At 42.0% G+C, this 17,569-nt stretch overlaps 1 protein-coding gene across 2 annotated transcripts in view; it reads right to left on the minus strand.

Annotated features, from left to right (window-relative positions):
- The window catches only part of TESC (tescalcin), a 130,096-nt gene extending 115,782 nt beyond the window's left edge, over positions 1-14,314 (minus strand). Inside the window, exon 1 of one of the 2 annotated variants that reach the window (XM_073676369.1) lies at positions 12,477-14,314. In XM_073676369.1, coding sequence (XP_073532470.1) covers positions 12,477-12,534 — 58 coding nt within the window. In that variant the 5' untranslated portion in view covers positions 12,535-14,314. The remainder of the gene's footprint in view (positions 1-12,476) is intronic. The other variant, XM_073676368.1, reaches the window with a different exon arrangement.
- Between the last annotated feature and the right edge of the window lie 3,255 nt (positions 14,315-17,569).

Here is a 17,569-nt window from a genome sequence, read left to right on the forward strand (position 1 = left end):
ATTAATAATATTTATTTTGCAAGTGCTCGGTAAATCAATGCAGCACAGCATTGTATGGTGTACTCAGGACTTACGGTTTATTAGCACATGTAGGCACTTTAAATACAGATAAAGGAAAAGTTCCCTCTTAACTATGAGCCAATAGGAACTTTAGGGGCGTGAATAGAAATGTGAAACATCCCCGCCCATTAGTGTTCACTATGACACAGGGTTTACAAGAGAAGATGGATACCACAGTCACAAAATGGAATCTGTTCTCTCACAACAACATTTATAAAATGAACGTCTAACATTCTTAATTGAAAATGAAAAACTAGCCAACCCTGTATTTTCTCATCTGGAATAGGTGTAATCAATCCAAGATTTACCTAAAATGTAGACTTCTCAGGTCTATCTAATAGCTTTTATTGGCTGACTGAGTAGGAAGGAAACGTTAAAAAAATGTAATGTGAATTGACAGCTCATACAGTCCTGCTCGTCGTTATTGGCACCCATGAAGTTTAAGTACATAATGTGGAATATCTCCTGAAAAAAATGAATCAATTGAAACAGTTTTCTTTTGTATTGAGCACTCGTGTTAAATACAAAAGAGCGAATGATAAACAATAATTCAAAAGCAATGGGAGGGAAAAATAGAAAAACCTAAAGCTTGCTGTGTCACTGGTATTGCCAGCCTTTACATTAATTTAGTATGGAAACACATTTGGAATCGCCTGTGGTAAATCACAAAAGCGATCCTGTGATTAACTGTCGGTGCCCATGTGACATGAATTAGCCAATGAATGATGACGTCAGTGTTTTAAAAAGCCACATGGTAGGCTCGGTTCCTTTGTCACAATGGTGAAGACAAAGGAGCTGTCTGAGGACATCAGACCTGCTATTATTAGCAAACACAAGACCTCCAAAGCGTATAAGGCCATCTCCAAAGATCTTGGTATCCCAGTTTCAACAGTGCGCAATGTTATTAAGAAGTTTGCCAAGCGTGGAACTGTGAAGAACCTCCCTGGATGTGGGGGAAAGAGGAAACTTGACAAGAGATGTCTTTGAAGGTTGGTGCGAATGGTGGAAAAATCACCACATCAAACATCCAAAGACCTGAAGGCCAACCTGGAACAGTCTGGGATCATGGTTTCAACAAGTACCATACGCCGCACACTAAACCAAGCAGAGCTTTATGGGCGAAGGCCAAGAAACCATTGCTGAAGAAAAGACATAAAAAGGAACGACTGATCTTTGCCAAAGAGTACCTTGACAAACCACAATCCTTCTGGGAAAATGTTCTGTGGACAGATGAAACAAAAATAGAGCTTTTTGGCAGTGCAAAGCAAGTTTGTTTACAGATGGCGCAATGAAGCTCATAAGGAAAGAACACCTTACTAACAGTTAAGCATGGTGGAGGATCCATAATGCTGTGGGGTTGCTTTGCAGCATTTGGTACTGGATGCCTTGATCGTATCACAGGAATCATGAAATCAAAATTATCAAGGGATTTTACAATGAAATGTCCTACCCAGTATAACAAAACTTGGTTTTAGTTGAAGATCATGGGTCCTCCAGCAAGACAATGACCCAAAGCACACATCCAAAATTACACAGGAATAGTTGAAAAAGAAAAAATGAACTGTTTTAAAATGGCCAGCAATGAGTCTGACCTCAGTCCCATTGAAAATCTTTGGGGTGAGCTGAAATCTGCCATTGGGAAAAAGAACCCTGCAAACATTCAAGAGCTTGAACAAACGGCGAGAAAATTCCAGCACACAAGTGCAAGAAGCTTATAGATGGCCACAAGAAACGTTTGGAGGCTGTCAGCAATGTCAAAGGGTGTGCAACCAAGTATTAATTAGGGGTGCCTTTATTGTTGCACAGGCTGTTTATTCTGTTTCTTCTTTTAAATTAATTGCAACATGGAAGTTGAAAAACAATGTTTTATTGTTGTATTACTTTGGACAACTGATTAAAAAAATCCTGAGAATATAACTTTGGCACATTTCCATTTATTTCTGAATATATTGTACAGTCTATGAAAAAAATGAAGGGGTGCCAATAATGGTGAGCAGCACTGTCTACCTGTTCACATGTAATGATTTTGTCCAAGATTTTCATATTGATTGTAAAATGGAATGAAATGACTGTTCCCTGATGTTCTGAGTTATAAAAAAAACAGTTGAGGTTGAGTCATCTATCTATTCTACATATCATATTGGTGTATAATAATAATTCATTCCATCAAGCTTGTAATGAACTTAATGTCACAGGAAACATAAATGTCACCAAAATCAACTGCAATTGCTTCTAACTTGGATATCAGTTACAGATCTATGTAGAATTTACTACCATGTTGAGGGTCTTTCATACCCCCAGTGTTTTCCTAGAGTGGTGAAACCCAACTGGCAGCTGATGGGGCTCAAGAACCTGTTTGTGTCTACAGAAGGTGTAGCTTCCTTGTCTGGGTTAATTATTGGGCAGGAGAGCTCAGCTGCTGGAAGCGGCAACTTATTTGAGGCCTTTTGTAACTTACAGAAAATTGGATGATGAGGAAAGCCTTGTATGACAATGTCCTCTGATTGAGTCTCTAAGCTTTAAGTAGTTGATCTCTGGCCCTGGTGTCTTAGAGGGCGCAGGGACTGACGCATAAGACATCAACATTATAAATGAGGTGAGGTCCCTTTTACACATTTTGCAGTCAACATATCTGTATCTTCTATAACAATGATATACAATCCCTCCCTACCCAGAGGGGAGTAATATGTGAAAAAGATACTGTACTAGATGGCTGACAGCTGGTTCTCCTGCATTCCTTTCTCCATACCCCCACCCCAGCTTTAAGTGTGATTCGCCTCTGCATGCACCGATCCCGTCTACTCCATTACATCTCTCTAAATCATTGATACACACACAATTGTTTGTATGATGACTTGGATTACCCTAGGCAAATGTTATCTAAAACAGTACACCTGACACCTTCCAATTCTCACATAAGCTGCTCCCATCGCTTCAACATGAGTAACGAAGAACATTGTCATATCCCTATAGGGCATCCCCTCCAGGATCTCACCTGGTACTTATTCCAATAAATATTGGATCAGCCCAGAAATTAGGTTCAGATAACAAAAACTATATCCAAGATACTGACACAGGAGTCTGTATAAGGCCACGTTTACACCACATTTGTGCACTATGCTAGAAGTATACTTTTTCAGTGTATATAGATATTATACAGTTGGTATTCGGTTGACAGATCCATTTCCATTTTTAAAGGGATAGTGACTTTTTTAGGCTCTTTTCTTTCTTTAAATAGATTTCATTTTTTTTGAGAAACGTATACAAACATAAACTCACATAAAACTAATCAGTAGTTAATTTCCAGTGAAGAAAATGTGCTCTTTAATGCAAATCACCAAAGCAACCTCTTTGTAGATACTCAGCATAATGATAATGTAGATACTCACCATGATGTTAGTAATACGTCTTTAAGACGTGTATATATGGGGAATATCCCCAAACATATATACAGAAGTCAATATATGTATACAGGTAAGTAGTCTTACTTTTTCTTGTGCGATGCTTATGCATAGTCAGTTATGCTTTTCTATACAGGCCCCCCACGTCCTCCAAACCACCAGCATTTATATATTAATTTACAAATTCTCTGCCGAACGAGCCCTTTGTACTGAATGACATATTAACACCTGGTTTTGAAAAGGAACGGTGAGTTTTTGGGGAATTTTTTTAAGTTGTGTATTTTACATATTTTTATATTAGGCAAAAAAAACACAGTGGTTTATAGTTCCAGCGAAGTGGATGGGATTTAAAGATATCTCCACTGTGTCTTCTGTGCTTTTATGTTATGCTGCGTTAACTGACCTGCGGCACGGTGTTTGTAATATGGAACATGTCAATTGCTCCTGCGGGTTCGCTGAGTTTTATGTGCGGATTTTCCCCATAGACATGCATCAGATATGGAAAATCCACAGATTAAAAAGGTATATGCACTTTTAGTGACTTTCTGCTCAGAAACATACTAAAAACGCAACTAATCCCCAATGACTGTATCAATAAAGTTTTAGCAAAGTCAATATAGCAGGAAGTATCAAAAACACGACACACCAAAAAGGGACTAAAAAGCACACAGTAAAAAATGCAACGAAAAAAACGCAAGTAACCTTATAGGTGCAGCAATGGTGCAGAAAATCTGCAACATCAAAAACTCACTAAATACTCATTGTGGAAACACAGCCATAGGGTTTTTCAGGAGCAAACCGCATCAGAAAACAATGTCATTTTTTTTTTAATAATAAAACATTTTGTTAACATTCCCTGGAGCTTTTGGTTAACTTTTTTCTTTGGTATTTTCTATTAAAATTTTACTGTTTTTTTTCCCGAATTCGTTTGTGGTTGTTTGGGCGATTTTCAGACGTTTAAGCGATGAACGACACACGAGAGTTTTATAAAGAGAAAACTAAAAATACAAAACGTTCAAAAAGTCAATCAGTTGGCTTTCAGAGTAATTTTTTTTTAATCTTCCCATTGACTTTTATTACAAAGTATGGAGCGGCTTCATAACAGAAGACGCCTGAAGAATGGATAGCGCACTTCTTTTAACCACTTGCTGTGTTATAAACCTGATGTGATTAAAAGAAGCTCAAGAGCTTGAATGTATGAACAGCAAGTCGCATTTCAATAGAAATAAAAAGGAAAAGTCTTTCAACCATTTTCTGAACACTTTTTCAGGCATTCTTCTGAGCGAAACAGCTTAAAAAATGACTGGAAAAAAAAAATCATTGTGTGGACATACCCTAACGCCATAATTCAAATAAATATTGATGTGTAGTAATCTAGGTAGTTAGAAATCCAAATGACGATCAGCTGCAGGTGGTGGTGCACGTGGAAATAGATCATGTAGAGTCGAATGATTGCCGGCTCTCACGTGGATTTTTTGATATTGACTCTTTTATTTAGAATCTGGACGCGTTTCAGCCCATTCAGAGCTTTCTACAGCAGGTTCTGAAACGCGTCCAGGTCTAAATCAATGCATCAAGATCAAAAAATCCATGGGTGCCGGGTGTCAATCGATTCTATGGTAATCTAGGTAAGACCTGGTCAGGAGCCGCACTGTGCAGAAGAAAAGTCAAAGGGGCTGTGACCTCTACTTTCTACAGACCAGTTCTGTTCCCTGTATAGGCCAGTCCTTATATGCCATCACTGGGGTGGAAAAACCCAAGTGTTACAATATTATGACCAACAATTGGCGAATGTCCTCCTTACCCATAGCCCATGATCATTCTCTAAGGGTATGTGGATACACTATATAACATTTACAGACAGACTCCGGTCGCTGGTGAGGGAATGTGTCTCTAATGTAGGAGTGTGACCAGGTATGTTATATCCCTGCAGCTATCGCCTCGTATACTGTCCATGCATTTCATTCATTCTTTAGTCCAAGCAGCAGATACACCGGTCAAATACTATTTTGTGCACAAGACCTGTGTATAAAATACATAGGAAAAGTGAAGAACAAAAGGTTAATATTGCTCTACAAAGTATTACCTAAGTATGGGAAAGGGAAACACTATTTCCACTTAAAACATTACCATTGATTTATTGATTTGTCCTTTCTTTTCCATGCAGATCTACAGTACTGTACCTCACCCATCCCAGCATCACTGCATGACAAGGCAGATTTTTAGATGAATGACTAGTATTTAATAATAATGCAAGAGATTTATATAGCGTCATTTCTGTCATTGGTGCAGGACACTATATCACTATGGATTCAATGTCACGGAGGCCTGCCACCACATCCCGCGACCTGAGACGAAAGACAACTATTTTAACTTTAAAATTATAATATATGGAAATGTTATTGTTTGCACTGCGAGAACACTGGTCTCAGGATGACAGATAGCTCTAGTTCTTGTCAGCAAATGCAAATATTTGTATTTATATCCGCAGACTACAATCTTGCTGCTGCCTAGTCCAACTTTCAGCTGAGACTTTGATAGGTAATTTCTGTGATCAGAAACAGCAATATATTTCACCTTAATACAATGTATCAATGCCTCTAAGCAAATATTAGTCTGGCATTCAGATTGTTTCGCTCACAGAGAATTTTCTTCATTGGACAAACTTTGGCAAATTCTCATATTTGAGAAATATTCGTTTCCCTTGAATAAATATTAGCACTGTAGAAAGTTTTGATTCATAACCGGCAAGTAGAGATCTTAAAAATGGTGAGAAATTGTAATACAGGAACAGGTTGTGATAAAATACTATAGAATGTATCAATGGCTAAGATTATGTAATGCCAAGTGTGTGTCAAATCACCCCTATACGTAATATTCTTATTAAAATGAAAATTGACACATGTTAATTTTTAAGTTTTCCTATAATCTCCTGTTTTAATAAGCTGAAGCATGTGAATATATGACTGTTTGCTGCACTGTAAAGGTCATTAATGGGAATCTGTCAGCAGATTTTTGTTACGGAATCTGAGGACAGCAAGAGAAATGAATTTCAGGGATGTGTCACGTATTAGGCTGTGTGCTGTTGTCTGAATACAATGATTGTTTTATCACCAAAAGATTATCACTGCCTGAACTACAAAGCACATGAGCCGTAGTCTGACCACGCCCCCTCCTCTGATCAGCAGCTCACTGTCTATACAATGTACATAGAAAGCTGTGGTGTGGGTAGGGGCAGCTTTTGAGCTCTGCTACATCTAAAAACTCTGATTGTATCACAACCTAAAGGAGGACAGAGGAGTCTGCTGTGTAACACTGACAGGAAGTGGGAGGAGGCCTGACAGGAAGTGGTGGAGGCGGAGCCTGCCGTGTGCTGCAAGAGTTGTGCTGTGTGTGGAGAGAGCTCCTGGGAAGGGAGGAGAGCCAGGCGGAGGTGACCGAGCGGACCGGGAGGACCAGTAGGAGGCGACCGGAGGGACGAGCGCAAGAGAGCGCTGTGGCAGCGTGCAGTGCTGGCCGGCGGAGGGTGCCAGGTGGTGGTGACCAGGAGGTGATCAGGAGGACCGGTAAGAGGCGACCGGAGGGTCGAGCGCGCTGTGATAGCGAGCAGCGTCCCTAGAGGAGGTGAGTGAGGGGCAGGAGGCCGCGATAAGCGGCCCTACTGAACCCAAGTGTGTACTGTACTGTATTGTATTTGTATCTGTATTGTAATTGTATTGTATTCCCTAGTCCATATTTAATTGATTACCCCCGTCCATATTTAATTGATCACCCCCGTCCATATTTAAATTGATTCCCCTGAACACCCCCGTCCATATTTAACTGATCCCTCTGACCACATTAAATTGACCCCCCGTCCTCATTTAATTGATCCCCGACCACCCCCCGTCCATATTAAAGTGATCCCCCTGACCACATTTAAATGATTGACCCCCCCAGCCCATAATTGATTGATCCCCCTTGTCCTATTTAATAGATTCCCCTTGTCCACTTTTACTCATCCCCAGTCCCTATCTATTTGCCTTATCCCCCACCATATTTAATTAACCCCTGTCCATAATTAATTGATTGATTCCCCAGACCACAATTAATTATTTCCCCAGTCCATATTTATTGATATTATTGATACTTATTGATCCCCAGTCCTTAGTTAATTGACCCACCGTCCATACCTATTTATTTGCTTTACCCCCCATCCTATTTAATTAAACCCCCTGTCCATAATTAATTGATTGATTCCCTAGTCCACAATTAATTATTTCCCCAGTCCATACTTATTGATCCCAGTCCATAGTTAATTGACACACCGTCCATACTTAATTAATCCACCTGACCCACTCAGCTGATCCCCCGTCCACACTTAATTGATACTTAATTGATCCCCCGTCCATACTTAACGGATCCCGCGTCGATATCTAATCGATACACTTGCACATCCCTAATTGATCCCCGTCCATACACCTATATATAAATAATTGTGTTTTGTACTTGTACATATATACTGACTGTATCCCCATATTTAGAATGACGTCCATGTTGGCCGGAGCCGTGCAGTGTACATCTTGCGCAATGTATGCATTCCCTGAGCTACCGCTCAGGGATCCATACTGCTGCGAGAGATGTGAGCATATCGTGCACTTGGAAGCCCAAATCCTGGATCTAAGTGCTCAGATAGCGGTACTGAGGAGCATCGACAACATGGAACGGAGTTTGCTGCTCACCGAGCAGACACTCAATGGGTCAACAATGGGGGTGGAGCTTAGTGGGGAAGCGCAGGCTGAACAGGCAGGGAGCTGGGTAACAGTTAGAAGGAATAGAGGGAAGAAGTATAGGAAGGCTGGTTCAGAACCGGCATTATTGGAGCACGACAGATCCTCTGACCGCCGGGGGAGTGTATGCTCCAGTAATGAGGGGGAGGGGGGAAGTGTAGGGCAGGCTAGACAGGTCCTGGTAGTGGGTGACTCTATTATTAGGGGGACAGACAGGGCAATCTGTCACAAAGACCGGGATCGCCGAACGGTGTGCTGCCTCCCTGGCGCTCGAGTCCGGCACATCGCGGATCGGGTTGACAGGTTACTGGGTGGGGCTGGCGAAGACCCAGCGGTCATGGTCCACATTGGCACCAATGACAAAGTGAGTGGTAGATGGAGGGTCCTTAAAAATGATTTCAGGGATCTAGGTAGGAAGCTTAGGGCAAGGACCTCCAAGGTAGTTTTCTCAGAAATACTACCAATCCCGCGAGCCACAAAGGAGCGCCAACGGGAGGTTAGGGAGGTGAATAAGTGGCTAAAGAATTGGTGCAAGGCAGAAGGGTTTGGGTTCATGGAGAACTGGGCCGACTTCGCTGTCGGCTACAGGCTCTACCGTAGGGACGGGCTGCACCTCAATGGGGAGGGTGCAGCGGTGCTGGGGAAGAAGATGGCTAATAGGTTGGAGGAGTTTTTAAACTAGAGACGGGGGGGGGAAACCAAGGAAATAGGTGGGATGTGAGGCAAGCAAGGGGGAAGGGGAGAAGTGAATATAATGAGGGTGGAGAGGGGGGTGGGGATAGTACAGTTAGATCGTTAGAGAAGAATAGGATGCTAAATAACCCCAAAGTTTTATCTTGCATGCTGACCAACGCAAGAAGCCTGAGCAATAAGGCGGATGAGCTGCGGGCGCTTATATCGGAGGAGAGGTATGACATCGTAGGTATAACAGAGACTTGGCTAGACGATAGCTACGACTGGGCGGTAAATTTAACAGATTATAGTTTATTTAGAAGGGACCGGAAACAGGGGAAGGGCGGAGGAGTCTGCTTATATGTAAAGTCACGTCTAAAGCCCAGACTAAGGGAAGATATAGGAGAGGGAGAAGAGGGGGTCGAGTCCATGTGGGTAGAGATAGAGGGGGCAAAAAATAATAATAAAATATTACTGGGGGTCTGCTATAAGCCACCCAATATAACAGAGGAGAATGAGAAACTGCTATTAGGACAAATAGACAAAGTAGCAAAACATAATGAGGTGATTGTAATGGGGGACTTCAACTACCCGGATATTGACTGGGAAACAGAAACCTGTAGATCGCAGAAAGGAAAAAGGTTCTTGACAAATATCAAGGATAATTATCTCTCCCAACTAGTGCAGGAACCAACGAGAGGGAAGGCCGTGTTGGACTTAATATTGACTAATAGGCCTGATAGAATAACTGAGGTACAGATAGGGGGGCACCTAGGTAATAGCGATCATAATATTATCAATTTCAAAATGCCCTTTAGTAGGGTTATCAATAAGGGAACAACTAAAACATTAAACTTTAGGAGGGCGAAGTTTGATCAGCTGAAAGAAAACCTTCAACTTATAGACTGGGACAAAGTTCTTAATCAAAGGAATACGAATAGTAAATGGGAAACCTTCAAAATAATTCTGAATACTCAGTGCGAGAGGTATATACCGTATGGGAATAAAAGGGCCAGAAATAAGAGGAAACCAATATGGTTGAACAAGAACGTAAAAGGGGCGCTAAATAGCAAAAAAGAGGCATTCAAGAGATTAAAACAGGAAAACAGTAAGGAGGCACTAATGTGTTACAAGGAAAAAACGAGAACCTGCAAAAAACAAATAAAAATAGCGAAGGAGGAAACAGAGAGACGTATTGCTAGGGAAAGTAGATCAAATCCCAAACTGTTCTTTACGTATATAAATAGTAAAAGGATTAAATCGGATAATATTGGACCGATAAAAAGTGATGAAGGCAAAATCATAGAGAAAGATGAGGATAAAGCTAATCTATTAAATAAATTTTTTTCGTCAACTTTCACAAAGGAAATCGAACTAACAGGAGAAATGAGAAGTGACAAGCTTAATCCTCCACTAAGTATGACAAATCTAACCCAAGCTGGGGTACAGAAACGCCTCAGTAACATTAAAATAAACAAATCACCAGGACCTGATGGCATACACCCACGGGTACTAAGGGAACTAAGTAATGTGATAGACAGACCGTTATATCTTATATTCAAGGACTCTGTTGAGACTGGGTCTGTACCACTTGATTGGCGACAGGCGAATGTAGTGCCAATATTCAAAAAGGGAGCGAAAAGTGACGCCGGAAACTATCGGCCGGTGAGTCTGACGTCCGTTGTGGGCAAAATTTTTGAAGGCTTTATTAATGAGGCAATCATGGAGCATCTTGATGCTAATAATCTATTAACCCCGAACCAACATGGATTCATGAGGAATCGCTCCTGCCAAACTAACCTGATTGACTTCTACGAGGAGGTTAGCTCTCGAGTAGATCAGGGGGAACCAGTGGATGTCGTGTATCTCGACTTCTCAAAAGCGTTCGATAGCGTGCCACATAATAGGTTGGTATACAAAATGAGAATGATGGGGCTGGGGGAAAATGTCTGCAAGTGGGTAGCTAACTGGCTAAAGGATAGAAGGCAGAGGGTGGTTATAAATGGAATATACTCAGATTGGGTAAGCGTCACTAGTGGGGTACCACAGGGGTCTGTACTAGGCCCAATGTTATTTAATATCTTTATTAACGACATAGTCAACGGGATAAATAGTAAAATATCAATATTTGCAGATGACACAAAGTTATGTAAAACAATTAATACAAAAGAGGATAGTGAAGACCTACAGAGGGATTTGGATAAGCTGGGTAGGTGGAGCATTAAATGGCAAATGAGGTTTAACGAGGAGAAATGTAAGGTCATACATATGGGAAGGAAAAATGGAAGTCACCAGTACTCACTGAATGGGAAATCATTGGGGAATTCAGAGATGGAGAAGGACTTGGGCATCTTGATTGATAGCAAACTAAATTGGAGTGCCCAAAGTCAGGCCGCTGCTGTAAGGGCAAACAGGGTAATGGGATGTATCAGAAGAGGTATAGCTGCAAAGGATGAGAACATTGTTCTTCCACTGTACAAAGCACTGGTCAGACCACACTTGGAATACTGTGCTCAGTTATGGGCCCCAATATATAGAAAGGATATAAATGAGCTTGAAAAGGTACAAAGGAGGGCAACAAAATTAATAAAGGGAATGGAGGGACTGCAATACCCAGAGAGGTTGGCAAAACTAGGACTATTCAGCCTGGAAAAGAGAAGGTTGAGGGGGGACATAATAAATGTGTACAAATATGTTAGGGGACAGTATAGAGACCTTGCCCGGGATTTGTTCAAAAGGAGGGATATTACGGTAACAAGAGGGCACTCACTAAGACTGGAAGAGAAAAGGTTTCAGCACCAGCATAGGAAGGGGTTCTTTACGGTAAGAGCAGCGAGAATATGGAATTCACTGAGTGAGGAGACGGTAATGTCGGATTCACTACACCAGTTCAAGCGGGGACTGGATGCATTTCTAGATACCAGGCAGATTTCTGCATATACTTAAAAATAAAATAAAATAGTAGGTTGATACAGGGATTTATTCTGACTGCTGGTTTCAGAGTCGGGAGGGAATTTTTCCTCAGGTGAAGATTGGCCAAATCATTTAGGGTTTTTGCCCTCCTCTGGATCAACTTTAGCAATTACAGAACAGGTTGAACTTGATGGACGCAAGTCTTTATTCGGCTTTACTAACTATGTAACTATGTAACTGCTGGATCCAGTAAAGTAAGTATGGCTGGAATCAGGGTCTGTTTACCTACAACATGATGCTCTCAGGGGAGGTAGCAAAAACCTGCTGACAGATTCCCTCTAAACCTTGGACTTTTCTGGAGTTCCCCAGAGACATACTAGGAAACGTTTTTCTTTCAGGAAAAAATAATGGAATCTAAAACTTCCAACTAGTCCATCTTCTGAATGCAGCACCATCTGTTCAGTACATCTCTATATACTCTATAATGGTATATACATATTATAACAAGGATCATATAAGCAGCAGAAACACACAAATAAAGTCTTGCCCGCACAGTGATGCCAGTGCTGCATTACCCTGAATGTGTGTGCTGATAAGGATACGTTGGCACATGCCAGCCCCTTAGCTATATCTCAGCAACAGGACCATATGTGCTACTTACAGCCAGTCTTGTCTATCAGCTCCTGAGTCACCTGAGACCGAGAATGTGACAGTCCCATGATAGATTCCAGAGGTTTCTTCACTAATTGCCAAAGACAGGTAGAGACAAAGTTAAATGCCAAGGGTGCAGCTCAGGGAGATGCCCAACTTTCCTCAGTCAGGGCAGGAGGTCATCTGTCCAGTCATGGTAGTACGGCACCGGGGCTTCAGTCTGTTGTTACCCGACTGCAAGAGCTGAAGTTCCTGGTGTCACTGCCCAATGAAGAGGAATTGCCTCCTGCAGCCTGTGTGTGGTCTGCTGCAGTAATTCGGAGTTGTAGTCCTGCTGCAGTAATTCGGAGTTGTAGTCCTGGTGTAGTAATTCGGAGTTGTAGTCCTGGTGCAGTAATTCGGAGTTGTAGTCCTGGTGTAGTCCTGTGCTACTGTCCTGTACAGCACGATATCCTGGAGCCTCTGTGTTACCAGCAGAGTCTGGTGGAGCAAAAGTCCCCGATCTTCTGTCCTACTACCCCCAGCAGTGTTACTGTATCCAGCAGAGCAGATGCCCAGCTGCAGCCCTTGTGTCAGTGCCCAGGACAGATGGCACAGGTGCAGCTCCTGTTACCAGCCCCACTGGTGCCCCAGATGCACTTCACTGTCCAGGAGAGTAGCTGCCCCAGATGAGGCTCTTGTGTTTCTATGAACAGCAGAGAAGATGCTCCGGGTGCAGTCCCTGTATTACAATTACCATAAGGCAAAAGAGACCCTTGTGCAACTCCTATGTTACTGTATCTTATAGAGATGAAGCCCCCGGTGCACCTCCTGAGTTACTATATCCAGCAGGGCAGCAGTCCCTGGTGCACCTCCTGAGTTACTATATCCAGCAGGGCAGCAGTCCCTGGTGCACCTCCTGAGTTACTATATCCAGCAGGGCAGCAGTCCCTGGTGCACCTCCTGAGTTACTATATCCAGCAGGGCAGCAGTGCCTGGTGCACCTCCTGAGTTACTATATCCAGCAGGGCAGCAGTCCCTGGTGCACCTCCTGAGTTACTATATCCAGCAGGGCAGCAGTGCCTGGTGCACCTCCTGAGTTACTATATCCAGCAGGGCAGCAGTGCCTGGTGCACCTCCTGAGTTACTATATCCAGCAGGGCAGCAGTCCCTGGTGCACCTCCTGAGTTACTATATCCAGCAGGGCAGCAGTGCCTGGTGCACCTCCTGAGTTATTATATCCAGCAGGGCAGCAGTGCCTGGTGCACCTCCTGAGTTATTATATCCAGCAGGGCAGCAGTCCCTGGTGCACCTCCTGAGTTACTATATCCAGCAGGGCAGCAGTCCCTGGTGCACCTCCTGAGTTACTATATCCAGCAGGGCAGCAGTGCCTGGTGCACCTCCTGAGTTACTATATCCAGCAGGGCAGCAGTGCCTGGTGCACCTCCTGAGTTACTATATCCAGCAGGGCAGCAGTGCCTGGTGCACCTCCTGAGTTATTATATCCAGCAGGGCAGCAGTGCCTGGTGCACCTCCTGAGTTACTATATCCAGCAGGGCAGCAGTGCCTGGTGCACCTCCTGAGTTACTATATCCAGCAGGGCAGCAGTGCCTGGTGCACCTCCTGAGTTATTATATCCAGCAGGGCAGCAGTGCCTGGTGCACCTCCTGCGTTACTTTGTCCCTGTGTTACTATCCAGCAGGTCGGAGCAGTCCTCGGAGCAGTCCCCAGTGCTGTTCCTCTCTGTTATTCTATAGGTTTTGTGTCCAGGAAGCTGCTGCACTAATTAGAACAGACAGATAGCACATCCCCTGGGTCCCAGTGCCTGCCGTGTTAAGGCTTCTTCTTCGCCAGGTCTGGGTGCAGGAGGGGGTGAGGCCGGCTCAGCTGCCTGTGCATGGCAGCACTACCTGCATCTGCAGCTGCCTCATCAGCGCTTACATGCAGCTATTATGGGAGGCTGCACTGGCTGTCACTATCATTCTGAATGTCTGAATCCTTTCCTGTATGTTCTTGCCACACAATATCATTTATCCTGTTCCCCTAATGACAGGTGAATGAGCCATGGATGTCAGGCATGGGCATTAGGTACAACTGCATGCAAGAATGCCCTATGTATATGTGTGAATAGGGGGCGTAAACCCCTATTTTCAGAGACACAAATGTATCCCTGTGAGACGCACTTGAATATTTACAAAGAATTATCATAAAACAACCATAATGATTGTCTGCTACATAGCATGGAGATAGTAACAGAGTATGAGACCTGATTCTGCAAGAAAAATACTTTAGTTAAAAAGTTTTTTCCCAAAACTATAGTAACAACTTAAGCACAATCATCAGTGCCCTAAATGTAACTTTTCACAAGGAAACAAGGTATATTCTGTGTTTACAAATAGAAGGGTTTATGTAAGGGGTTTATATAGGGGTACAAATAAATCCTAAAACCGCTATACCACAGATATCCCCCTGCCCTTCCCTTCATGCCTACAGCAAATGCCCCAGCTCTGCCAAGTCTGATTAACTGGGAGGAGGTAGGGAATGAAGGAGTAGCTGTCTATTTTACTGGAGAGTTTGCTCTGTAGACACTAGAAGATAAGGGCTATGTGGATACTATGGTAACTGAAGGGGGACTATAATCGGCTATATAATGTATGTGTCCAAAACATAATCCTGCATTTGTGTTAAGAGTGTTAGACACATGGTTCTTCTTTATTTAAATCTCCATTAATAATTCTACATTATAGTTCCATGACTCTAACACATTTAAAACTCAGGCAAAATTCTTGCTCACAGAACTAATGGATGCATATGGATAGCATACTGTGTAAGTTTATATTATTAAACCTCTAAGTTGATACTTGTATAATACTAAAGTATGTAAAAAAAATTGCTTATTAAGAAAGTAAAGTCAGTCTGGGCAGTGAAGACAATGAGATGCCGGATTCTTATTCATAGACACCATGAGTGGAGTAAGACTTGGAATACATGTATATTCTAAATGTGAGCTGTTACTCACCCTCCTGGGGTCCAATGCTGCCTCTTGCTGTTGCAGCACTCCAGCCAATCACTGAACACAGCAGCCCTGCCAATGTAGACAGCAAGAATCACTAAGCTAAGTGATTGGCTGCAGTGCTGTCAATGGGTTGTCACCGCTGAAACGTGCATGATTTGTGTAGGAATTGTGTAGGAACTGCTGTGCGACATATATTGCCTAAAAATTATCAGTGCAGAGACTTATTTTTGGAGAGACTGTGACTTATGTCTCATTGGGTCTGGTTTGCTCAGGCTTCAAGACATATACAGATACAAGATGGTTTTCCAAACTTAACATCCGCCATCCATAATAGTGAGGGAAATTAAGTGAAGGTGAAAAATGTAATATTCATGTCATTTCCCCTCTTATTTCTTCTTATCACTTTCTTGGCAGCTTTAGAAATCTGAGTCCAGGACTAAATGTATCAAATTTGACAGAGACAATAATTTAGGGGTTCACATTTCTGGGGGTCAGATCTAGATCTGATGGTGTGCATTCATTCATTGCTCTATCCTCAAGAAAACATTTTTCTTTTTTAGTTATTTGTTTATTTTGTTATTATTTTATCGTTTGGTATTTCTCCCTTTTATGTTTCTGTTTTGCTTACTTATAATATATGGTATCTCATTTATCGCCTCATTTAACTAGCTGATCTGTAACATAGAAACCATGGAGGACCTACACAAGATGATTAATGTAGCGTCCAAAACACACTGGGAACCGATGCCAATCTGAGAGTATCATGAAAAGATACTTGTTTTCTTCCCAGTCTACAAAGTAATCTCATGTCCATGTCCTGATGACCATGAATAGACTACAATCTACCCACACCTGAAAGGGATGTGATACCTTCCAGGACCTTATTTCATGGTATCTCAATTGCATATATTGTTAAGGCCATAAAAAGAGCAAGGATTTTAAGAAGAAAAATCCATATTTTCTGTAACAGTGATAGTGAAACTGCAATGTATGACTCCCGAGACTGTTAAAGGGGTGAATAACATCATCAATCATGTTTTGGATTTCAGGGGTAAAAAATGATGGATTTGATCTCAGTAGAAAAAAAAATTGCATTGTTTTCCAATTGTCATCCACCAAAGGGAATTTGGATTGTGGGCCCCCAATGGGACAGAGATGTTGATGTCTGTAAAGCGCTGTGGAATTAATGGCCGCTATATAAGTGAGTAAACTAAAATGTCTGATGTCACTGGCCAAAAATTTGCCATAGAATATTTTTGGAGGAAAGGCAATATACCTTTTGAAATAGCCAAGGATTTTTCATTACATACTGTAGTTTAAGTGATCTAGTTTAAGACTAGAGGGACATGCCGAAATGTGTCGCACAACGGTGAGTCTGCACTGTCACATTGCGAAATCACTTCTAAACATTTCCTATGTTGCGACAAAATCGCAAATGTTTCCAAATGTTCCATTTTCTGTCGCTGGTCACAAGTCGTACATGACATAATTGGCAAAGACTACAATGAAAGTCTCATGTTAGTGCAACTTATCCATGATTTGGTTATTTTTTTAACAGAATAATTACAGCTCTAAAATAGTCACACAGCATCAAACCACTGACAAGTTGCTTGAATGTTTTGGCTGTGTGAATTGTCTGGGAATTGCTATTGTGCGACATATGTCCCTGTATAGCTCCAGTCTAAAAGTTATCAGTGGAGAAACTTATTTTTGGAGAGACTGTGACTTATGACTCATTGGGTCTGGTTTTTCAGGCTTCAAGGGATAGACAGATGGAAGACGGATGAACATCCCCCGTCCAAAATAGGGAGGGGAAATAAGAGAAGATAAATAATGTCATATTCATGTAACATGTGATTTCCTCTCTTGTCCCTTATCAGATGCAGGGTGGCTTTAGAAATCTGAGTTTAGGACTAAAGGCATCAAATTTGACAGAGACAATGATTTTGGGGTTCACATTTCTTGGGGTCAGATCTAGATCTGATGGTGTGCATTTAGTGTTCTTCTACCTTCAACAAAACATTTTCCTTTTTACTTATTTTTTATTTTGATATTATGTTGTTGTTTGTTATTTCTCCCTTTTATTTTTATTACAGTTTTGTGTGATA

The sequence above is a fragment of the Phyllobates terribilis genome, unplaced genomic scaffold (assembly GCF_046119375.1).
Source record: "Phyllobates terribilis strain yellow unplaced genomic scaffold, ASM4611937v1 Scaffold_1__5_contigs__length_1240528914, whole genome shotgun sequence".
Classification (NCBI taxonomy): Eukaryota; Metazoa; Chordata; class Amphibia; order Anura; family Dendrobatidae; genus Phyllobates; species Phyllobates terribilis.